Source organism: Bombina bombina, chromosome 4 (assembly GCF_027579735.1).
Source record: "Bombina bombina isolate aBomBom1 chromosome 4, aBomBom1.pri, whole genome shotgun sequence".
NCBI classification, from domain to species: domain Eukaryota; kingdom Metazoa; phylum Chordata; class Amphibia; order Anura; family Bombinatoridae; genus Bombina; species Bombina bombina.
The window spans coordinates 1,098,217,792-1,098,244,063 of record NC_069502.1 but is presented as its reverse complement, the minus strand read 5'-3'; the positions used below and the strand labels follow the sequence as shown (position 1 = coordinate 1,098,244,063).

Below are 26,272 nucleotides of genomic sequence, written 5' to 3'. Positions count from 1 at the left end.
CTTTGCATTTGCCTGGCTTTCAGCCTGTGTGTGAGGCTCACAGCATATGCTGGTGATTAGTGCCACCACTGATATCTGCCTAACAATATTAGTATTAAATTTAACCAACAAAAATTTGTAATTTATTTTCATTTTCTATCAGGCCTGTGTCCTCTCAGGCTCACACAGCAATATACTTCAGTTTTTTTCAGTCTTTTGGTTAATTGCTCTGTGCCAGCCACCACTCATATCTGCTTAACCTTATTTTAATTTTTTATTTTTTTTAAATCATTTTGCTAGTGTAATCTAATTTCATTTTCTATCAGGCCTGTGTGTTTTGCTGACTTACAGAGCATACTGTGTTTAATTGCTGCCCTCCCTAGGTCTATCAGCCACGACTCATATGTGTTTAAACCTTTTTTTTAAATTCCCCCAAAAAAACTTTAAATCATTTTGCTAGTGTAATCTAATTTTATTTTCTATCAGGCCTGTGTGTATCTGACTTACAGAGCCTATTGTGTTTAATTGCTGCCTTACCAAGGCTAGCAGCCACGACTCATATGTGCTTAACCTTTTTCTTTAAATTAAAAAAAAATATCTTTAAAACATTTTGCTAGTGTAATCTATTTAATTTTCTATCAGGCCTGTGTGTTTCTCACTTACCACAGCATACTGTGTAAAATTGCTGCCCTACCTACCAGCCACAACTCATATCTGCTTTACATTATTTAAAGTTAAAAATTTTTTTTAAATCATCTTGCTAGTGTAATTTAAATTTCTTTTTCCATCAGGCCTGTGTGTTTCTGGCCCACATCATATGGTGTTACACAGATTAAATATTTTTTTTCCACCACTTATATCTGGGTAACAACATTAGTGTAAATTTTATGTAAATTTTTTTTAACATCAGTCCTCTTTCTAGTGTTATTAAATTTAGTTGCCAGGGCCCAGCCAGGCTGCCATTAGTGCCAGCCTGTGTGTCAGGGCTGCCAGCATATACTGTGCCTACTTCCATCCTCAGTGCCAGTCCACGACTCCTATCTGGTGTAACATAACATTAAATTTTGTAAAAAAAAACTTTTACATCACTCTTCGAGTGTTATTTAATATTAGTTCACAGGCCAGCCTGCACCACTAGTGCCAGCCTGTTTGTAAGGCTGCTAGCACATACTGTGCCTAGTTTCTATCCTGAGTGCCATTACTCCTATCTGTTGTAACATTTTTGTAACTTTTTTTAAAAACAAACTGTTATATCATTCTGCTATTGTTATTTAATTGCAGTTGCCTGCCTGCCAGCGTGTGTGCCAGGCCCACTTGCCAACTAGTTACACCAATCATATTTGTTGTAACAGTATTGTTAATATTTAAAATTAAAAATTGTTAGATTTTGAATCATCAGTTTGCTAGTGCCATTGAATAGCAGTTTCCTCCTGCCTGCCAGCGTGTGTGCCAGGCCCACTTGCCAACTAGTTACACCAATCATATTTGTTGTAACAGTATTGTTAATATTTAAAATTAAAAATTGTTAGATTGTGAATCATCAGTTTGCTAGTGCATTGAATTGCAGTTTCCTCCTGCCTGCCAGCATGTGTGCTAGGCCCACTATCCATCTAGTGCCACCAATCATATTTTTTGTAACAGTATTGAATTTTTTTAAATCATAACTTTTTTGACTGTGAATCTTCAGTCTCCTAGTGCCATTGAATTGGAGTTTCCTCCTGCCTGCCCAGCCTGTGTGGCCAGGCCCGACTTGCCAAACAAGTTACACCAATCATAATTGTTCTAACAGTATTGTTAATATTTAGTTAGATTGTGAATCATCATTTGCTCTTGCCATTGAATTGCACTTTCCTCCTCCTGCAAGCATGTGTGCCAGGCCCACTAGCCACTAGATCATATTTCTTGTAACAGTATAGAAACATTTTTAAATCATAACTTTCTTGACTGTGAATCTTCAGTCTCCTAGTGCCATTGAATTGCAGTTTCCTCCTGCCTGCCAGCCTGTGTGCCAGGCCCACTTGCCAACTAGTTACACCAATCATATTTGTTGTAACAGTATTGTTAATATTTTAAAATTAAAAATTGTTAGATTGTAAATCATCAGTTTGCTCGTGCCATTGAATTGCACTTTCCTCCTGCCTGCCAGCCTGTGTGCCAGGCCCACTATCCAATTAGTGCCACCAATCATATTTCTTGTAACAGTATTGAAAAAATTGTAAATCATCACTTTTTTGACTGTGAATCTCAGTCCTCCTAGTGCCATTGAATTGAAGTTTCCTCCTGCCTGCCTGCCAGCCTGTGTGCCAGGCCACTTGCCAACTAGTTACACCAATCATAGTTGTTGTAACAGTTATGTTAATAGTTACATACTGGACTTGCCAACTAGTTACACCAATCATATTTGTTGCTAACAGTATTGTTAATATTTAAAATAAAAAATTCATAGATTGTGAATCACCAGATTGCTAGTGCCATTGAATTGCAGTTTCTTCCTGCCTGCCAGCATGTTTGCCAGGCCCACTAGCCAACTAGTGCCACAATCATATTTCTTGTAACTGTATTGAAAAATTTCAATCATAACTTTTTTGACTGTGAATCTTCAGTCTCCTAGTGCAACTGAATTGCAGTTTCCTCCTGCCTGCCAGCCTGTGTGCCAGGCCCACTTGCCAACTAGTTACACCAATCAAAGTTGTTTTAACAGTTATGTTAATATTTAAAAATTAAAAATTGTTAGATTGTGACAGGGGGGTAACAGGGATTAAAGTGCTAAGAAAAGTACTAATTAACACAAGCTAGTTACCATGGGTCCCAGACCGCATGTCTTGTTGTTTATACTTTGTCAGGGTAATCATGCAGGCCATATAGACTCCCACGATAGGGGGAGTTACAGGGATTAAAGTGCTAAGAATAGTACTACTTAACACAACCTAAGTTTACCATGGGTCCCAAACCGCATGTTTAATTATTATACTTTGTCAGGGTAATTATATATCTAACAAATCTATCTAATTCTCTCTGTCGATTCTATCTAACTATCAATCTATGTAAATCTATCCTATCTATTATCTTATCTATCTATCTATCTATCCGGACTGTTTTGAGACAGACACTTAGGTTTTTGGACAAATTTAATCACAGGGATTAAACTGCGAATAGTAATACTTAAGAAAACCTAGTTATACCAGCACCACCATGGGTCCCAGACCACATGTTTTGTTGTTATACTTTGTCAGGGTAATCATGTAGGCCATATAGACCTCCCTTGATAGGGGAAGTAACAGGGGTTAAAAGTGATAAGAATAGTACAACTTAACACAACCAAGTTAACATTACAGTGGTTCCCAGACCCGATGTCTTGTTATTAGATTTTGCCAGGATAATCAGCCAGGCCATAATAGACCGCCCCCATATGGGGAGGAACAGGGATTAAAAGTGCTGAGAATAGTAAAAATTAACACAACCTAGTTAACAGTGGGTTCACAGACCGCATGTCTTGTTGTTATATTTTGCAGGATAATCAGGCACTCCATATAGACCGCCCCCCATATGGGAGGAACAGGGATTAAAGTGCTAAGAATAGTACTACTTAACACAACCTAGTTACCATGGGTCCATGACCACCTGTTTTGATATTTATACTTTTGTCAGGGTAATCATGCAGGGCCATATAGACCTCCTTGATAGGGGGAGTAACAGGGATTACAGTTCTAAGAATAGTACTACTTAACACAACCTAGTTACCATGAGTCCTAGACCAGCATGTTTTGTTGTTATACTTTGTCAAGGGTAATCATGCAGGCCATATAGAACTCCACCGAAAGGGGGGGAGTAAGAGGGATGAAAAGTGCTAAGAAAAGTTTTACTTAACACAACCTAATTACCATGGTTCCCGCGTGTCTTTGTTGTTATACTTTGTCAGGGTAATCATACACGCCATATAGACCTCCACTGATAGGAGTTACAGGGCTGAAAGTGCTAAGAATAGTACACTTACACAACCTAGTTACCATGGATCCCAGACCGCATGTTTAATTATTATACTTTGTCAGGGGTAATTATATATCTAACAAATCTATTTCTCTTCTATTGATTCTATCTAACTATTAATCTTTGTATATCTATCTATCCTATCTATCTATATATCTATCTATCTTGGTGTCCGGACTGTTTTGAGGCAGCCACTTGTGTTTTGACAAATTTGAAGTAGAGGACAGACCAATCATCTTCTTCCATCTCCCGGTTCCAAAAATGCAGGCCATATAGACCTCCCCCGATAGGGGGAGTATCTAGGTTGTAGAAAACTGCTAAGAATAGTACTACTTACCACACCACGGGGTCACTGTCAGTTTAATTGAAGAATTCAGTCTATGGAACTCAACTGTAGACCTAAATAAGGTTTTGTATCACTTTGTCTGCTGCAATCCTGGTAATAGAATGGGTTACAGAATTAGACAGAAGTGAAGTTTTTTATAATGTACTGATAAAGTTCCTCTGATAATTATAACACAGGTTATGTAGCAGTACTTTAGTTACCACCTAGGTAGTAGGCAGATGAGCAGCGGTAAGATTAGTAAGACTTTAGGTAATGTCCCAACTTAGGTATGCTGTAAAGTATAGTATATCCCTTTAAGCAGTAGCTTCTTAACATGTGTGTCCCTTTAAGGGTTGCAGGTTCAAGGTAGTAACTCCAATTTATATACAGATATGAGTATGCAAATCCCTTATTCAGGGTAATGAATATTTACCTGGAGACTCCTAAATGAAGAGGAGGATGCAGGACAAGTTGTTGTTAAGTATTCACACAAGCTGATTTACTGCAGGCAGTGCCTTGTCCGTGGTTTCAGTGTGTGAAGATCCCAGACGCTGATGTTTTTCTCTGCAGCGTTGATACAGACAGGATCAGCTGTTGTTCCGGTGAGTAGTTTCAGTTTAGGATCCAGCTGGCTGCTTAGATTTGACAGGGAAATTGCTCCGTTAGCAGCAGCAGTAGAGAGAGAGGATTCCTCTGTGGGCTGTGAGGCAGAGCGAGACAAGTTGAAATATATACACAGGACAGGAGATAATCAGAAGGAGGTGTGTACTGCCACGATGTTTTCATATAAGGCTCCCCACACTGAAGTTTAATATCTCAGTCGTGCAGATAAGTAACGTTAGCAAAATAACAGTTCAGAGAATCTGATTTAACTTTGAAGATTTATCTCTTAGAGTGTGAATAAAGATCACAGGAGTAGAAATCCTGATGTGGCTCAGAAACAGTGCTCACTACAAACAAATACTAAGCACTTGTCTGCAGCTGAGAAGGAAGCTTTATAGGCAGTGGGGGAAGGCAAAGGAAAACCTGACATGACCCCCTTTCAAGCAAGCTGTCCCACAGATTGAGGCCGAGGACGATCCGGAATTGCGGCGGTGGAAGAGGGGCGACAAGCCGAGGTGCATGAATGTTAGTGGAGGGTTCCCAAGAATCCTCCTGGCTGGAATAGCCCTTCCACCGTATTAGATATTGCAGTTGATCCTTGTGGTACCTAGAATCCAGTAAGGTTTGGACCTCGTATTCATCAGGCTGAACAATCTCCGATGTAGGAGGCCAGTACCAAATTGGAATCCCTCATGTCCCTAGCTGGTTTTAATAGGGATACATGGAAGGTCGGATGTACATGTAAATTTGATGGTAGTTCCAATGAAACTGCATTGACATTGATGATCTTGTTAATGGTAAAGGGTCCTATGAATTTTGTGAATAACTTCCTAGAGGGTATATGTAATCTAAGGTTTTTTGTGGATAGCCAAACCTTTTGTCCTACTTCATATTTCGGGGGCTCCCCTTCTTCGTAGGTCGTAAATCTTATTTGAGTGGCCTGTGCGTCTCTGATGTTCTCACTGGAGTACCTTGAAGGTTTCTATTAAGGAATTTGTCATGGAATCGACTAGGGGTGAAGTAGCAACAACTCCTTCAGCAAAGGTTATCTGTGGGTGGAATCCGTAATTGCATAAAATGGAGGACATGTTGATGGTGGAATTCATGGCATCATTAAAGGAGAATTCGGCCATTGATAAGTACTGCTTCCAGGTGGTTTGATGGTGTGAGCAGTAACAGCGAAGGTACTGTTCCAACCACTGATTTACGCGTTCTACTTGTCCGTTAGTATTGGGATGATAAGACGTTGAAAAACAGGTGTTCGATGTTTAGGATCTTGCAGAGTTGTTGTCAGAAATGTGATGTGAATTGAGTTCCCCTGTCGGAAACCAGAATCGTTGGGAGACCATGTAGCCTAACTATGTGCTTCAAGAAAAGATCCGCTGTCTCAGAGAGGTTGGGAGCTTGTGGAAAGGGATGAAGTGAGCCATCTTTGTGAAGTGGTCAACTACTACTATATGGGTATTCTGATGTTCTGATTCAGGGAGTTCGACTATAAAATCCATTCCCACCCTGTTGCCATGGCTTGCTTGGAACAGTCGAGGGACATTAGGAGACCAAAAGGAGATTGATTATCAGACTTACATGTGGAACACACGGTACAGGTTTGGATATGCTCTTTCACAGAAGTATGTAAACCTGGCCACCAGTATGCCCTTGAGAGCTTCTCAGTGGTACGTTTTATTCCCTGGTGACCAGCTAATGGTGTGTCATGGTAAAAGTCTGAGAATGTGTGCTCTAAGATTTCTTGGGATGTACAACCTATCCTTGAAATAATAAAAGCCATCCGGTTTAAGCGTTACAGCATGATGTGGAATCTCTAAATCGTTTTGTAGGGAAGACTTAACCTCCCAAACGTAGGTCGGTTTTGATACCCAGGAAACATTCTTTGGGTATAATGTTTCGGGACTCCTCATGAAATATAGGAATAGGTCCTTTCTTGATAGGGCATCTGCCTTGCGGTTTTTGTCAGCAGGTCTGTAGATAATAGTAAAAGTGAATCTTGTAAAGAACAAGCTCCACCTTACTTGTCTAGCAGACAAGGTTTTATTATTCTGTAGATACTCCAAATTCTTATGGTCTGTGTATATAATTATGGGGTGGATAGTGCCTTCTAAAAGATGTCTCCATTGCTCAAGAGAACGTTTTATGGCAAGTAGTTCTTTATCGCCAATTAGAGTAGTTCCTCTCAGCTGAAGAGAGAACTTTAGAAAAGAAAGCCACTGGGTGGAGAGGTGTAGCTGGTGTCTCCCATTGAGATAGAATGGCCCCGATGGCGTAATCCGAGGAATCTACCTCCATTACGTATTGATGCTGAGGGTTAGGAAACTGTAGAATCGGTGCAGTTGTAAACCTTTGTTTTAACTCTATAAATGCTTGGTAGCTTCGTTGTTCCATTTAAATGGTAATGTACCTGTGAGAATAGTAAGAGGTCTTACTATCTTAGAGAAATTCTTTATAAATTTCCGGTAGTAGTTAGCAAAACCGAGGAAGCGTTGAAGTTCTTTCTTTGAGATGTTGGTTGACACCAGTTCCCTTACTGTACTAACTTTATTTTCTTCCATTTGAATCCCAGCTGAACTGATGTGGTACCCAAGAAAGGATATGGTATCCTTGTGGAATTCACATTTTTCAGGTTTTGCGTACAACTGATGAGAACGGAGTCTGGAGAGTACCCATCTGACATGTGTGATATGTTGAGGAAGATCATCGGAATATATGAGTATGTCGTCTAAATAAATGACTAGACAGACATCCAGAAGATCCCTGAATACATCATTTATGAGTACTGGAACGTCGCGGGGGCATTACATAGCCCGAATGGCATTACCCTGTACTCATACAGGCCATATCTCGTCCTAAAGGCGGTAAGCCACTCATCACCTTTTCGAATCCTGACGAGATTATAAGCCCCACGAAGATCCAGTTTTGTGAAAATTTTTGCGTTTCCTAATCTTTCAATGAGTTCTGGTATGAGGGGGAGAGGGTATCGTTTTTTTTATAGTTCTTCTGTTTAGTTCTCTGTAATCTATGATTGGTCTAAGTGAGGAGTCTTTGTATTCTGACGAAGAACATTCCTGCCCCTGCTGGGGAAGTAGAAGGTCTTATGAAGCCCTTTCGGAGGTTCTCATCAAGGTAATTTTTTAGATGTTCTAACTCTGGCTGGCTGAGAGGATATAGAAGTCCATGGGGAACAACAGCACCCGGTTGAAGTTCTATAGGGCAGTCGTATTTACGATGTGGTGGTAAAGTTTCTGCTCTCTTTTGCTGAAAACATCAGCAAAATCCTTGTAGACTTCAGGTAGGTTGACTTCGGAAATGTGATAGCTGTAAGACGTGTACCTGTGGTATAACAAGTGGTTTTGCAATAGTCAGAAGTTAGCCCTAATGTTAAATTCTTCCAATCGATAAAAGGATTATGTTCTTGTAGCCAACTAAGACCCAAAACGACAGGAAACAATGGTGAAGGAAGTATGTCAAATACTAAGTATTCAGTATGTCCTGTGGAGGTTTGTAACCTGCAAAGGTACTGTTTCATGTGTAATAGGACCTGTGTGGATGTTTGAACCATCAATTACACGAACAACAACAGGTTGCTGCTTGCACACAAACTTAATTTTATTCTTTTAACAACATCTAAATCCAAATAATTTCCATAAGCCCCTGAATCCACGATGGCCTCAGTCTTCAGTCTGCTTTGGTCCCACTGCAAATGTTAATGGGAGACGACAGTAAGTGGAGTTCATATGTGAAACACAAGATGTATGAATAGTAATGCACTTAACTTCTCTTATTCTTTATCAGCGTTGGACAGTCCTTCACCGTGTGGTTCGGATTAGCACAGTACATGCAGAGCATTTGAGTCCTTCTGCGGTTGCGTTCTTCGGAAGTGAGTGGTCCACGGATTATACCTAAGTCCATAGGTTCTGGGGGTTGTTTTGTGTATGGGAGGCAAACGGTGTGAGGAGGTTGCTCTGTGTGTGTTCTCCTGATAACCCCGTTCGCTTCTCCTCTCGCGGAGACGTCTATCAATTTGGGTAGTAAGTCTCATAAGTTGTTCTAGGGTATCAGGTAAGTCGATTCGGGGCCAGTTCATCTTTAATTGCGTCTGATAACCCTATCCTAAACTGGTTCTTAAGCGCTACTGTATTCCATAAGGAGTCCGTGGGAGTATTGTTTAAACTCCGTTATATATTCCTCCACTTGCCGTTTTCCTTGTTTGAGACTTCTCATGTTTGTCTCGGCGGTCTGTTGGAGGTTGGAATCCAAGTACAGTTCATCCATAGCATGTATGAACCGGTCTAGAGATGAAAGAATAGGGTCATCTGTCTCGTATAGTGTGTCTGCCCATGCCCGTGGTTCCCCTCTCAAGAAGGAAATGGTAGCTAAAACTTTAATCTTGTCAGTCTTGTATGTCTTGGCTTTTAGTTGAAATAACAAACTGCAAGAGTTTTTGAACTGTCTATAAAGTCTACGATTTCCAGAGAATGGATCTGGTAGGGACACCTGAGGGTCAGGTTCAGAGGTCTTAGAGGTCAGGGTTTCCTTTAAAAGTTCATGTAAAGTTTGGTTTTCAAATTGTAGCTGTTTAAGGCCTTGTGCCAATTGGTCGACTCTTTGTGAGAGAGTATAAACTACTTGCGGTAGGTCTACTGGCTCCATTGCGTTTTAGGCTTAGTAATATATCAGTTTAATTGAAGAATTCAGTCTATGGAACTCAACTGTAGACCTAAATAAGGTTTTGTATCACTTTGTCTGCTGCAATCCTGGTAATAGAATGGGTTACAGAATTAGACAGAAGTGAAGTTTTTTATAATGTACTGATAAAGTTCCTCTGATAATTATAACACAGGTTATGTAGCAGTACTTTAGTTACCACCTAGGTAGTAGGCAGATGAGCAGCGGTAAGATTAGTAAGACTTTAGGTAATGTCCCAACTTAGGTATGCTGTAAAGTATAGTATATCCCTTTAAGCAGTAGCTTCTTAACATGTGTGTCCCTTTAAGGGTTGCAGGTTCAAGGTAAGTAACTCCAATTTATATACAGATATGAGTATGCAAATCCCTTATTCAGGGTAATGAATATTTACCTGGAGACTCCTAAATGAAGAGGAGGATGCAGGACAAGTTGTGTTAAGTATTCACACAAGCTGATTTACTGCAGGCAGTGCCTTGTCCGTGGTTTCAGTGTGTGAAGATCCCAGACGCTGATGTTTTTCTCTGCAGCGTTGATACAGACAGGATCAGCTGTTGTTCCGGTGAGTAGTTTCAGTTTAGGATCCAGCTGGCTGCTTAGATGTGACAGGGAAATTGCTCCGTTAGCAGCAGCAGTAGAGAGAGAGGATTCCTCTGTGGGCTGTGAGGCAGAGCGAGACAAGTTGAAATATATACACAGGACAGGAGATAAATCAGAAGGAGGTGTGTACTGCCACGATGTTTTCATATAAGGCTCCCACACTGAAGTTTAATATCTCAGTCGTGCAGATAAGTAACGTTAGCAAAATAACAGTTCAGAGAATCTGATTTAACTTTGAAGATTTTATCTCTTAGAGTGTGAATAAAGATCACAGGAGTAGAAATCCTGATGTGGCTCAGAAACAGTGCTCACTACAAACAAATTACTAAGCACTTGTCTGCAGCTGAGAAGGAAGCTTTATAGGCATTGGGGGAAGGGCAAAGGAAAACCTGACAGTCACAGACCACATGTCTTATTGTTATACTCTGTCAGGGAAATTATATTTATTTAAAATCTATCTATTTATCTATCAAATCGATCTAACTATCAAAAACATATCTATCAAATGTAGATTGCATCTATTGATTGATGTAATTCGTATCTATAAAATGTATATTACATATTTGGGTTGATGTAATTCGTATCTATCAAATGTATATTGCATCTTTGGATCAATAACATTTGTATCTATCAAATGGATATTGCATCTATTGATCTATGTAATTTGTATCGATCATATGTATATTGCATCGATTGAGCTATGTAATCTATGTATCTATCAAATCTATCTATCTCGTGGTTGTGCAAATGAACTGTTTGCGGTTGTTTGCGGTGCGTTACACTTGGAGTTTGCTCTGTAACTGTGAAGCGGCCGGAACACTTACACTACCTGATAGATACAACATAAAAACTGATGTTTTAAAGCACGTTATTGCAAAAAAATTTGGGAATGTTAGGTGATTTAGGCCCTTTATGGGTTAAAAGCAGGCTCTGCGTCAACTACGTAATTTTCCATGGGAGTTTTGCCATGGATCCCCCTCTAGCATGCCACAGTCCCGGTGTTAGTCCCCCTGAAAAAACTTTTCCATCACTATTGTGGCCAGAAAGATTCCTTGTAGGTTTTAAAGTTCGCCTGCCTATTGAAGTCAATTTTTAAGTTCGCAACATCACTAATGCCAAAGCCTTTTGGCCTCTCCTTTGTCCAGAGTAGACAACAAACAATGCAGATGTTTGGCAAAAATCCTTAGTAGCTTGTAAATAAAACTTTAAAGCACGAAGCACATCAAGATTGTGTAATAGACGTTCCTTCTTTGAAGAAGGATTAGGACACAGTGACGGAACAACAATCTCCTGATTGATATTCTTATTAGATACCACCTTAGGAAGAAACCCAGGTTTGGTACACAAAACTACCTTATCTGCATGGAAGATCCGATAAGGGGAATCACACTGTAAGGCAGATAACTCTGCAACTCTTCGAGCCGAAGAGATAGCTACCAAAAACAGAACTTTCCAAGATAAAAGCTAGATATCTATGGAATGCAGAGGTTCAAACGGAACCCCTTGAAGAACTTTAAGAACTAAATTTAAACTCCATGGCGGAGCAACAGGTTTAAACACAGGCTCAATTCTAACTAAAGCCTGACAAAACGCTTGAACGTCTGGAACATCTGCCAGACGCTTGTGCAGAAGAATAGACCGAGCAGAAATCTGTCCCTTTAAAGAACTAGCTGACAATCCCTTCTCCAATCCTTCTTGGAGAAAGGATAATATCCTAGGAATCCTGACTTTACTCCATGAGTAACCCTTGGATTCACACCACTGAAGATATTTACACCATATCTTATGATAGATTTTCCTGGTGACAGGCTTTCTAGCCTGAATTAAGGTATCAATGACCGACTCGGAGAAACCACGTTTTGATAAAATCAAGCATTCAATCTCCAAGCAGTCAGCCGCAGAGAAATTAGATTTGGATGTTTGAATGGACCTTGGAGAAGAAGGTCCTGCCTCAGCGGCAGAGTCCATGGTAGAAGAGATGACATGTCCACCAGATCTGCATACCAAGTCCTGCGTGGCCATGCAGGTGCTATCAAAATCACTGAAGCTCTCTCCTGCTTGATCTTGGCAATCAGACGAGGGAGGAGAGGAAATGGTGGGAACACATAAGCAAGGCTGAAGGACCAGGGCACTGCTAGAGCATCTATAAGCGCTGCCTGGGGATCCCTTGACCATGACCCGTAACAAGGAAGCTTGGCATTCTGACGAGACGCCATCAGATACAGTTCTGGTTTGCCCCATAGTTGAATCAGCTGGGCAAATACCTCCGGATGGAGCTCCCACTCCCCCGTATGAAAAGTCTGCCGACTTAGAAAATCCGCTTCCCAGTTCTCTACTCCTGGGATATGGATAGCTGAGAGATGGCAAGAGTGAACCTCTGCCCATAGAATTATCTTTGAAAAATCCAACATTGCCAGGGGGCTTCTTGTTCCCCCCTGATGGTTGATATAGGCTACAGTCGTGATATTTTCCGACTGAAATCTGATGAACCCGACCGCAGCTAGTTGAGGCCAAGCCTGAAGAGCATTGAATATCGCTCTCAGTTCCAGAATGTTTATCAGAAGGAGGGCTTCCTCCTGAGTCCATGAACCCTGAGCCTTCAGGGAGTTCCAGACTGTGCCCCAGCCCAGAAGGCTGGCATCTGTCGTCACTATAGTCCACTCTGGCCTGCGGAAACTCATTCCCCTGGACAGATGACCCAAGATAACCACCAGAGAAGAGAATCCCTGGTCTCTTGATCCAGATTTAGCAGAGGGGACAAATCTGTGTCGTCCCCATTCCACTGATTGAGCATGCAAAGTTGCAGTGGTCTGAGATATAGGCGGGCAAACGAAACTATGTCTATTGCTGCTACCATTAGGCCAATTACTTCCATACACTGAGCCACTGAAGGCCGAGAAGTGGAATGAAGAGCACGGCAGGAAATTAGAAGCTTTGATAACCTGACCTCTGTCAGAAAATTTTTCATTTCTACTGAATCTATCAGTGTTCCTAGGAAGGAAACTCTTGTGAGAGGGGAGAGAAAACTTTTCTTCATTCACCTTCCACCCATGAGACCTCAGAAAGGTCAGAACAATGTCCGTATGGGACTTGGCGATTTGAAAAGTTGACGCCTGTATCAGAATGTCGTCTAGGTAAGGAGCCACCGCTATGCCCCGTGGCCTGAGAACCGCCAGTAGGGACCCTAGAACCTTCATAAAGAGTCTTGGTGCCGTGGCTAACCCGAAGGGAAGAGCCACAAACTGGTAATGCCTGTCTAAGAAGGCAAACCTGATGAACTGATGATGATCTCTGTGAATCGGAATGTGGAGATAAGCACGGTAGTCATATATTGATCCTCCTGGATCATAGGGAGGATGGTTCGGATAGTCTCCATCTTGAAGGATGGGACCCTGAGAAATTTGTTTAGGATCTTGAGATCCAAGATTGGTCTGAAAGTTCCCTCTTTTTTGGGAACTATAAACAGATTTGAATAGAAGTCCTGCCCCTGTTCCTCCCTTGGAACTGGGTGGATCACTCCCATAACCAGTAGGTCTTGAACACAATGTAAGAATGCCTCTCTCTTTATCTGGTATACAGATAATTGTGAGAGATGAAAGCTCCCCTTTGGAGATGAAGCTTTGAAGTCCAGAAGATATCCCTGGGAAACAATCTCTAATGCCCAGGGATCCTGGACGTCTCTTGCCCAAGCCTGGGCGAAGAGAGAAAGTCTGCCCCCTACTAGATCCTGTCCTGGATTGGGGGCTACTCCTTCATTCTGTCTTAGAGGCGGCAGCAGGTTTTTTGGCCTGCTTCCCCTTGTTCCAAGCCTGGTTTGGTCTCCAGACTGGTTTGGACTGGGCGAAATTTCCCTCTTGTTTTGCATTAGAGGAAGCTGAAGCTGTGCCACTTTTGAAGTTTCGAAATGAACGAAAATTATTCTGTTTGGTCCTTAATTTATTGGACCTATCCTGAGGAAGGGCGTGACCTTTTCCTCCAGTAATATCAGAAATGATCTCCTTCAGGCCCGGCCCGAAAAGGGTCTGTCCTTTGAAGGGGATGTTAAGAAGCTTAGACTTTGAAGAAACGTCTGCTGACCAGGACTTAAGCCATAGCGCCCTGCGTGCCAGAATGGCAAAACCTGAATTCTTAGCCGTTAGTTTGGTTAGATGAAAAACGGCATCAGAAATAAAGGAATTAGCTAACTTGAGAGCTTTAATCCTGTCTAAAATATCATCTAACGGGGTCTCCACCTGTAGAGCCTCCTCAAGAGACTCGAACCAAAAAGCTGCTGCAGAAGTAACTGGGGCAATGCATGCAAGAGGCTGGAGAATAAAACCTTGATGGATAAAAATTTTCTTAAGGAGACCCTTCAATTTTTTATCCATAGGATCTAAGAAAGCACAACTGTCCTCGACAGGGATAGTTGTACGCTTAGCTAGGGTAGAAACAGCACCCTCCACCTTAGGGACTGTCTGCCACGAGTCCCGTATAGCGACATCTATGGGAAACATCTGTTTAAAAGCAGGAAGGGGAGAGAACGGAACACCTGGTCTATCCCATTCCTTAGTAATAATTTCCGATAACCTCTTAGGGACTGGAAAGACATCAGTGTAAACAGGCACTGCAAAGTATTTTTCCATTTTACACAATTTCTCTGGAACTACAATGGGGTCACAGTCATCCAGAGTCGCTAAAACCTCCCTGAGTAATAAGCGGAGGTGTTCAAGCTTAAATTTAAAGCCCGTCAATTCAGAATTGGACTGAAGTAACGTCTTCCCTGAATCTGAAATCTCACCCTCAGATAGCAACTCCCTTCCCACGGCTTCGGAGCATTGTGAGGGTATATCAGACATAGCTACTAAAGCATCAGAAAGCTCTGTATTTGTTCTAGCCCCAGAGCTGTCTCGCTTTCCTTGTAACCCTGGCAGTTTGGACAATACCTCTGTGAGGGTATTAGTCATAACTGCCACCATGTCTTGTAAGGTAAACGCATTGGACATGCTAGATGTAGTTGGTGTCACTTGAGTGGGAGTTATAGGTTCTGACACGTGGGGAGAGCTAGATGGCATAACCTCCCTTTTGTCAGTCTGAGAAACCTCTGGTGATAAATCTTTAAATGCCATAATATGGTCTTTATAATTTATAGAAATTTCAGTACATTTGGTACACATTCTAAGAGGGGGTTCCACAATGGCTTCTAAACATATTGAACAAGGAGTTTCCTCTATGTCAGACATGTTTAACAGACTAGTAATGAGACCAGCAAGCTTGGAAAACACTTTAATAAATGTGAAACAGTAATTAAACAAAAACGGTATTGTGCCTTTAAGAGAAAAAACTATCACATAAACTGCAAAACAGTGTTAAAAAGTAGTAAACTCTTCGAAATTTTTACAGTGTGTATAAGGGACTAACGCAGCATTGCACCCACTTGCAAATGGATGATTAACCCTTTAGGCCCCAAACCGGATTTGAAAAACGTTAAAAAAAACGTTAAACAGTTAAACACCTTGCCACAGCTCTGCTGTGGCTCCTACCTGCCCTCAAATACGATTTAGGGAAGAAATAAGCCCTCTATAGTGGTCCTCAGATGCTAGAGGACTTCTTTAGGGAAGCTGGATGTCTCAGTCTGAATAAAAACTGCGCACCTAGAGCGCAAAAATAGGCCCCTCCCACCATGCACTCAATGTCAGAGGGCCTTAAGAAAATACTCCTAGGAGTATCTGACTAGCCATGTGGAAACTAGGCCCCAAAAAATGATTTATCACCCTCAGAGAAAAAAACGTTCTTTCTACATAACATGTAAACGTTTTGTCACTAAGAAATATGAGTATTAACATGAATATTACCCTTTTTTTGTAAGCATGATCCCAGTCATTGTTAAATCACTGCATCAGGCTTACCTCAATTATACAAGGCTCTGTCAGAATTTTCTAGATCTTATCATCTCTAGAAATAAATATACTGAACATACCTCAAAGCAGGTAATCTGCAAACCGTTCCCCCAACTGAAGTCTTTACCATAGTCTTCAGTTATGTGTGAGAACAGCAATGGACGTTAGTTACAAACCGCTAAGATCATCAACCTCCAGGCAGATTCTTCTTCTAATTTCTGCCTGGGAGTAAAACAGTACGACGCTGGTACCGTTTAAAAATAACAAACTCTTGATTGAAGGTAAAAACTACACTGTCACCACATATCTCTTATACTTCCTATCTTGTCGAGAGTTGCAAGAGAATGACTGGGGGTGGCAGTTAGGGGAGGAGCTATATAGACAGCTCTGCTGTGGGTGTCCTCTTGCAACTTCCTGTTGGGAAGGAGAATATCCCACAAGTAATGGATGAACCCGTGGACTGGATAAGCCTTATAAGAGAAATCTTTATTTATGCTCTTTGGACACAAAACTCTAACATTACAACATAGCAATCTAGTATAGCTGCCTCTTTATTAATTAAAATTGCAACTGAAGCAATATAAATTCAATTGCCAATGCATGTTCTGCAAGTTCTTGGATGAAGATGTATCCAAACAATCCCCTGTTAAATAATCATGTGTGATTATTTATTTAGCAGAAACTTTGTGCATTCAAAGATAGAATAAATTAATGCAAATCTATTATCAGTTGCAAAAATGTGGATGCCGCCAAGAACAAATTAAGAAAAAGCATGAGTTTTTAATGAAAATGCACTGTACTGGGGTAAGACAATTTTTTTTATACAAAGAGAGAAGCGCTTTACCAGGAACGTACAACATTGTTGTTCATTCCTGGTAAACTGCTTCTCTTTCTGTTTGTATAAGATTCATTTTACTGCAATGTCTAAGAGGTTAAGTAGATTTAATTCTATTACCATGTTTATAATATTTGATTATTACATAGATCTCTATTAAAAAATACAGATCTATTCAATGGCACTTGCAATATAAATTACTTTAAATCCTAATCTAATCTGGTCTATGATTATTTTTGCAACAAGGTTTTGTAACATATATGAAATTAACTATTAGATTATTCTACAGAAAAGTGAAGAATTTACACAAACAAGGTATTTGAGCAAATGATCTTCCCTGTAGATTTATTTATGATTAAACAGTGCACACAAATGCAATTTTAAGACCTACCATTTCTAAAACGTTGTTGCTCCCTTTGCATATTTATCATTTAACTTACCAACTGCCAAATCCATGTATCTGCGTTTGTTTTGTGTTTTTCATTTTCTCCTGGTCCATATACTGCAGCCTTAAATAAAAGAATTTACAAAAATACATTAAGAATGTTGAGTGTACACATATTGATGTTTATCCTAAGGAGTAATTGTGAGTAAATGCTTCATTCATCTTGTGTATAATTAAATAAGTTTTAAATAGTCTATTAGCGTTTTTCTTTATTATGAGTAATGATCATTGTATAAGCATATATAGATGCATTTATGATGTATACTATTTGTGTATACTGCCTGGATCATACATAAACATGGGAAGTGGTAGATTTTAATAGTAATGGGATGGAACGAGAACAGGCTTCCTTGACCCAAAATGTTTAATTTTGTGATCTGCTATGGATCCCTAAACATGCTAGCTATCCAAATGCAACCTCCAGTTTCATTATTCATTCTAATCTCATATTCAGGATAGCATTCTTAACTGCCCTCATCCCTCCATAATACATTCTTTTAAAGGACTACTCTTTGCAATACCGGATTCTCATCCTCATATGTTGAGTGACTGTGGTGTGAACGAAGTGCAGGACTTCTTGCAGAATAGTACACTGTTTTCTATTTCTCAGTTTCAAAGACAGTTCTTGCCACACCTTCCTCTCCAATTTGAATATATTTATTGTAGAAGCTTCTTGAAGTATTGGGGGTTTGAGGGTTCTGTACTTAGGTATTCAACTGAATGCAATGTGGAAATCAGGCAAACCAATCCCACAAATGGATCTCTCTCCTATAAAGAAATTCTGATTTGCTTTATTTTTGTTAAAACATCTTATATTAGTCACTGGGAAACCTCATTCACCTTTAATGTAGACATCAAATTATGGAGTGCAGACATTGGCCTCTAGTTATCAACGTGTCTACTTTACCTGCCTTTGCCGGCCCAATACGCCCGCCTACCATTGCAGCCGCGGACCTGAAAAATCTTGCCAAAGTTATCAATAAATCTGTCAAAAAGCAATGCACCAAGTATGGGGCGATGAGCAGCGGACTGTGATAGTTATCACTCATCCGATCTCGCTACTGTTCGGCTTTTTGACAGCTTTATTGACAAGCTGTCACTAAGCACCCACACTAAACTACACTGTTCTACCCCCTATACCGGCATCCACGGAGCCCCCCGCAACTAAATAAAGTTATTAACCCTTAAACTGCCGCTCCTAGACCCCGCCACAACTCTTATAAATGTATTAACCCCTAAACCGCCGCTCCCGGACACCACCGCCACCTACATTATTCCTAGTAACCCCTATCCTGCCCCCCTATACTGCCGCCACCTATAATAAATTTATTAACCCCTATCCTGCGGATCCTGGACCTTGCCGCAACTAAATAGTTTAACCCCTAAACCGCCGCTCCCGGACCCCGCCGCAACCTATATTAAAATGATTAACCCCTCATCTGCTACCCCTACACCGTTGCCACCTATAATAAATTTATTAACCCCTATCCTGCCCCCCTACACTGCCGCCACTGTAATAAAATTATTAACCCCTAAACCTAAGTCTAACACTAACCCTAACACCCCCCTAACAAATATTAATTTAATAAATCTAAATAATATTTCTCTTAACTAAATTAATCCTATTTAAAACTAAATACTTACCTTTAAAATAAACCCTAATATAGCTACAATATAAATAATTATACTGTAGCTATCTTAGGATTTATTTTTATTTTACAGGCAACTTTCAATTTATTTTAACTAGGTACAATAGCTATTAAATAATTATTAACTATTTAATAGCTACATAGTTAAAATAAAGAGAAATTTACCTGTAAAATAAAAACTAACCTAAGTTACAATTACACCTAACACTACACTATACTTAAATAAATTATTCCTATTTAAAACTAAATACTTACCTGTAAAATAAACCCTAAGATAGCTACAATATAATAAATAATTACATTGTAGCTATCTTAGGATTTATATTTATAGGTAACTTTGTATTTATTTTAGCTAGTTAGAATAGTTATTAAATAGTTATTAACTATTTAATAACAATCTAGCTAAAGGAAATACAAAATTACCTGTAAAATAAATCCTAACCTAAGATACAATTAAACCTAACACTACACTATCATTAAATTAATTAAATAAATTAGCTACAAATATGTAATGTCCCTTTAAGACATTCCACTTCCACCTTTTCACCTGCCTATAAAACCTCACTTCCTGAGATCTACTTTGCTTGATTATTTTGTTTGTTCTGATTGGAATACTTCACAGAAATCAAGTCACTCCTGCTATCATCTCAAACTGAGTGATATTGAACTTTTGCTTATTTGAATTTAACCCTCAAAAAGGAACTTTCTAACTAATTGCTGCTTTCTACTAAAGACGCTTAATCTGCACAGCCATCTGAATCCATTTCATAGATTGCCTGTCAGTCTCTCTTCTAAAGTGCAGCTCCACCACAGTATTACAGAGGATTTTCTCACATCTCCAGCTGCAGCTGATTCATTCACCTGCTTCGCTAGGACTTCAACTCACCTTCCTTCCGGAAGCTACAGAACAATCTCTCAGCCTGACCAGTACTGCAACTAGCCACTCAGCTCTCAGGAAGAACTCCAGTCTCACTCCGCCATTACAGCGTTCCATGCTGCAAGGGAAAGCCAAGCACAGGCTACCGCAAGTATAACTCTGCTAATCAGATTCTCTCAAGTTGTTTCTAGTTCATATTATCAACCGTACTTACTCAGTCTTTATATTAACAATTGATCTTATGCTAAAGAACTCTATTTTTGATCTAGCTATCCATATTTGCCTCTGTGAATTTATCAGACTTGCACACTTGTTTGTCTGAATAGAATCATATTTGTCTAGCAGCATTTCCTGTGAGTTCACTCTTAGCAAAACGCTTGAAGCATATTGCCAGGTTATAATTTGTATCTCTTGGCGTTTGCAACTAGCAACACACTACAATTCTAAAAGATACAATTTATCTTACATAATAATCAAGCCTTAAATATAAATATGGACTCCCAAGCCATAAAAACAGAGTTTGAAACCTTAAACCAAAAAGTTGATTATTTGGCAAGAGCGCTCACAGACTTACAAGCTGAGAACACTGCTTTAAAAAATGTTTATAAGGAAATAATAACTCCTAGAAATCTAGACCCTCGTGAACCACACATTAACCCTCCTGCAGTATTTTCAGGAAAGAGGTCAGATTTCAGAGACTTCAAAAATTCTTGTTTGCTGCTTTTTTCTATGAAACCCCGCACTTATCATACAGAAAAAATAAAGGTGTGTACTGTTATTTCATACTTAACAGGGGAACCCAGGACCTGGGCTAACCGTTTTTTTGAATCCAGTGATGAGATTTTGAATTCACTTGATGCATTTTTTTCCTTAATGGCATCACTTTATGAAGATGCCAACACACAAATAAATGCAGAAACCAAACTTAGATCTCTCAGACAGGGAAAACGTCCTGTTGAGGATTATGTCACAGAATACCAGATGTGGGCCACAGATACATTGTGGAACGACATCACATTAAGAAATCAATTCAGGCTTGGGCTCAATGACATCTTAAAAGATGAAATCTCCAGAGTAGAGATGCCTGAGACCCTAACAGGACTTATTAAGCTGGCAATCACCTTAGACCGCGGGCTAAGGGAACGCCGCACTGAGAGACTGACTTCTGACTCCTCATTTAAAAGACCAACTGCTACCTATATCGACAGAAACACACCAGTAAGTGTCCCCATGGAGATTGGCATTATCAAGGCTCCCCTCACACCAGAGGAAAAAGCAAGGAGACGCACCTCTAACCTATGTCTTTATTGCGCTAGTAAAGATCATACAGTGGGTACTTGTCCCATTCTACAACGTACTAAGAAGGGTAAGCCATCCCATATCTATACTGTATCCCTGCAGAAACAGACTCATGCACTTACCGTTTTTTTATCTTTGCAGTGGGATCAACATCAGTTCAAGACTGAAGCTGTGTTTTGACTCTGGCGCATATGGTTGTTTTATGGATGCTTCCTTTGTCAGAAAAAATAAAATACCTATAATTTCAAAGCAAAACCCTCTTTTTATTAAGGTAATAGATGGATCTTTAATCCAGAAAGGACCGGTAACACACCACACCATCCCACTATTGTTACAGACAGAAGAGGGTCATGTTGAATTTCAAAGCTTTGACATCATACCCACAGCCATTCACACAGTCATCTTAGGTTTACCCTGGTTGGTAAAACACAATCCTAGTATCAACTGGGAAAAATGTAACATACATTTCACTTCTGAGTTCTGTAAAAACACATGCTTCCCACAACAGACTATAGCTACACTACAGACTACCATACCTCCTGAGTACCAGGATTTATCTGATGTGTTCGATATCAAAGAGGCTGAGACCTTACCACCCCATAGGACTTTTGACTGTCCGATTGATTTAGTTCCAGGTTCAGCTGCCCCCTTTGGTAAAATATACCCACTATCACAACAAGAGCTACAATATCTCAGAGACTACCTAGATGAAAACCTTAGAAAAGGCTTTATAGTACCTTCTGTATCTCTCGCAGCAGCGGGTATATTTTTTGTAAAGAACAAAGATCAAACATTAAGGCCAATTATAGATTATAGAGCTCTGAATGCAGTAACCATTAAAAACCGGTATCCACTTCCACTCATCCCTGAACTCCTTGAGCGCCTTAACGGTGCGTCTATATTTACTAAATTAGACCTCAAGGGGGCGTATAATTTGATCAGGATTAAAGATGGGGATGAGTGGAAGACTGCGTTCAGAACCCGCTACGGGCTATTTGAATACAGAGTCATGCCCTTTGGCCTGTGCAATGCCCCAGGTACTTTCCAATATTTCATAAATGAAATATTTAAAGATCTCATTGATATATGCGTAATAATATACTTAGACGATATACTGATTTACTCAAGAACAACATCTGAACACATAAAACATGTTAGGTGGGTGTTGACACGTTTACGCGAACATAGATTGTTCGCTAAATTAGAGAAGTGTTTATTCCACGTGCATGAGATAAAGTTTCTTGGGTATATCATCACACCAGATAGGATTCAAATGGATCCAGAAAAATTATCTGCAATAAAAGATTGGCCACAACCTAAAACAGTGAGAGCTGTGCAACGCTTTTTGGGTTTTGCCAACTTTTATCGCAAATTTATATTCAACTTCTCAGCTATTGTGAAACCTCTGACCAATCTAACAAAAACTAATACAAAGTTCTTTTGGTCAACAGAAGCCGATGCATCTTTTAAACTCTTGAAAGAGAAATTTTCATCAGCACCCATCTTGTCAATCCCTGATCATACTTGTGAATTTATAGTAGAAACAGATGCATCAGACATTGGCATAGGAGCAATCCTTTCCCAAAGAACTAGTACAGATACTACGCTTCATCCAGTTGCCTACTATTCAAGAGTTTTGCAACCTGCAGAACTAAATTATACGATTGGCGACAAGGAACTGTTGGCCATTAAGACTGCTTTAGAAGTCTGGAGACATATCTTAGAAGGTACTAACAGACCATTCACAATATACACTGATCATAAAAATCTTCAATATTTACGTCAGAGTAGAACCCTCTCGTCACGACAGGTCCGTTGGGCATTATTCCTTGACAGGTTTAACTTTGTAATAACATACAGACCAGGACCTTTAAATTCTAGAGCTGATGCTCTTTCACGTGTATATGAACAAAATCAAAAGACAGAACATAACATGTGTCTCATACCTCCAGACAAAATTATAGGTAACCTCACACCATTTGAAAACGATATCCTCAAAGCTCTTCAAACTGATGACATACCAGACATCCCACAACTACAAAAAGACAAAACAGGACTTTATACTTACCATGACAAGCTCTATATACCTACACTACTTAGGACTTATATCTTGCAACAATTCCATGATAACCCCCTTTCTGGACACCAAGGTATATATAAGACTAAGGAAGCAATTCAGAGATATTTTTGGTGGCCTAAGATGGCAGATGCCATTCAACAGTACATAGTATCATGTACAGTCTGTGCTAGAAATAAAACTCAGAAACTAAAGCCCATTGGACTACTCACACCTTTACCAATTCCGGATATTCCTTGGACAATAATTTCAATGGATTTTATAGTGGAATTGCCAGTATCTCAAAACCATAACACCATTATGGTGGTGGTCGACCATCTCACAAAATTAGCACATTTTGTTCCCCTACCGTCTTTGCCATCTGCAACTGACACCGCAGACGCATTCATAAAACATATAGTACGTCTCCATGGAATCCCTCAATCCATCATAACAGACCGAGGGACTCAGTTCACTTCACATTTTTGGAAAGCTTTATGTTCAGTTCTACGTATACGACCTAGATTAACAACTTCTTACCATCCTCAGGCTAATGGTTTAACCGAACGAATTAACAGGATTTTAGAACAGTATCTTCGTTGCTATATAACACATTTGCAAGACAATTGGTACTCTCTTCTCCCTCTAGCTGAATATTCATACAACAACTCAATATCAGCCTCGACTAAAGTCAGTCCATTCTATGCTACCTATGGTTACCACCCACAAAGCATTCCACTTTCGCGTATAGGTTCTACTTCACCAGCAGCCACTTCATATCTCATCAATCTCCAGGACTCTCTTATCTTACTAAAGGAACATCTACAGGTTGCCAAAGCCTCGCAGAAACATTACTACGATTTAAGACACAGAGATAGTCTGAATTACAAATTAGGTGATTTGGTATGGCTATCCACGAAATATCTGAAATTATCTGTTCCTTCAAGGAAGTTGGCTAACCAATACATTGGCCCCTTTCCTATAAAGAAGATACTCAATCCAACCTCTGTGACCCTACAACTGCCACCTAGATACAAGGTGCATCCCACGTTTCATGTGTCTTTGCTGAAACCATATACATCCAGCACCTTTAGGGGCAGGCCGAAAGAACCACCTCCGCCCATTCACTTGGATGACCATGACGAATTTGAGTTGGATTCTATACTCGACTCCCGTATGTACCGTGGTCATTTGGAGTACCTCATCCGTTGGAAGGGCTACGGTCCTGAGGAGGATTCCTGGGTACCAAGGTCTCATGTTCATGCTACCCGTCTCTTGGATGCTTTCCATAGGCGTTATCCTGCTAAGCCTGCATCCTCGGAGCGGATGCTTTGAGGGGGGGGATCTGTAATGTCCCTTTAAGACATTCCACTTCCACCTTTTCACCTGCCTATAAAACCTCACTTCCTGAGATCTACTTTGCTTGATTATTTTGTTTGTTCTGATTGGAATACTTCACAGAAATCAAGTCACTCCTGCTATCATCTCAAACTGAGTGATATTGAACTTTTGCTTATTTGAATTTAACCCTCAAAAAGGAACTTTCTAACTAATTGCTGCTTTCTACTAAAGACACTTAATCTGCACAGCCATCTGAATCCATTTCATAGATTGCCTGTCAGTCTCTCTTCTAAAGTGCAGCTCCACCACAGTATTACAGAGGATTTTCTCACATCTCCAGCTGCAGCTGATTCATTCACCTGCTTCGCTAGGACTTCAACTCACCTTCCTTCCGGAAGCTACAGAACAATCTCTCAGCCTGACCAGTACTGCAACTAGCCACTCAGCTCTCAGGAAGAACTCCAGTCTCACTCCGCCATTACAGCGTTCCATGCTGCAAGGGAAAGCCAAGCACAGGCTACCGCAAGTATAACTCTGCTAATCAGATTCTCTCAAGTTGTTTCTAGTTCATATTATCAACCGTACTTACTCAGTCTTTATATTAACAATTGATCTTATGCTAAAGAACTCTATTTTTGATCTAGCTATCCATATTTGCCTCTGTGAATTTATCAGACTTGCACACTTGTTTGTCTGAATAGAATCATATTTGTCTAGCAGCATTTCCTGTGAGTTCACTCTTAGCAAAACGCTTGAAGCATATTGCCAGGTTATAATTTGTATCTCTTGGCGTTTGCAACTAGCAACACACTACAATTCTAAAAGATACAATTTATCTTACAAAATAACTACAATTAAATTCAATTAAATAAACTAACTATTAAGTACAAAAAATAAAAAAGCTAAGTTACCAAAAATAAAAAAATAAGTTACAAACATTTCAAAAATATTACAACAATTTTAAGCTACTTACACCTAATCTAAGCCCGCTAATAAAATAACAAAGCCCCCCAAAATAAAAAAAATCCCTACCCTATTCTACATTAAAAAGTTACCAGCTCTATTACCTTACCAGCCCTTAAAAGGGCCTTTTGCGGGGCATGCCCCAAAGAAAACAGCTCTTTTGCCTGTAAAATAAAAATACAACCACCCCCCCAACATTAAAACCCACCACCCACATACCCCTACTCTAACCCAAACCCCCCTTAAATAAACCTAACACTACCCCCCTGAAGATCATCCTACCTTTAGTCGTCTTCAGCCAGCCGACCCAGCAATGGAACTGAAGAAGAGATCCGGAGCGGCAGAAGTCATCATCCAAGGGGCGCTGAAGAGGTCTTCCATCCAATTGAAGTCTTCATCCAAGCGGCGTCTTCAATCTTCAGAGCCATCCTCTTCTTCCCGACGACTAACGATGAATGACGGTACCTTTAAGTGACGTCATCCAAGATGGCGTCCCTTCAATTCCGATTGGCTGATAGGATTCTATCAGCCAATCAGAATTAAGGTAGGAAAAATCTGATTGGCTGATTTAATCAGCCAATCAGATTGAAGTTCAATCCGATTGGCTGATCCAATCAGCCAATCAGATTGAGCTTGCATTCTATTGGTTGATCGGAACAGCCAATAGAATGCAAGCTCAATCTGATTGGCTGATTGGATCAGCCAATCGGATTGAACTTCAATCTGATTGGCTGATTAAATC

The 26,272-nt window shown here is 40.1% G+C and overlaps 1 protein-coding gene across 1 annotated transcript in view; it reads right to left on the bottom strand.

Moving 5' to 3' along the window:
- The window catches only part of HAAO (3-hydroxyanthranilate 3,4-dioxygenase), a 288,957-nt gene that overhangs the window by 12,190 nt on the left and 250,495 nt on the right, over window positions 1-26,272 (bottom strand). The window contains exon 8 of the mRNA XM_053712312.1: window positions 17,341-17,409. Coding sequence (XP_053568287.1) covers window positions 17,341-17,409 — 69 coding nt within the window. The remainder of the gene's footprint in view (window positions 1-17,340; window positions 17,410-26,272) is intronic.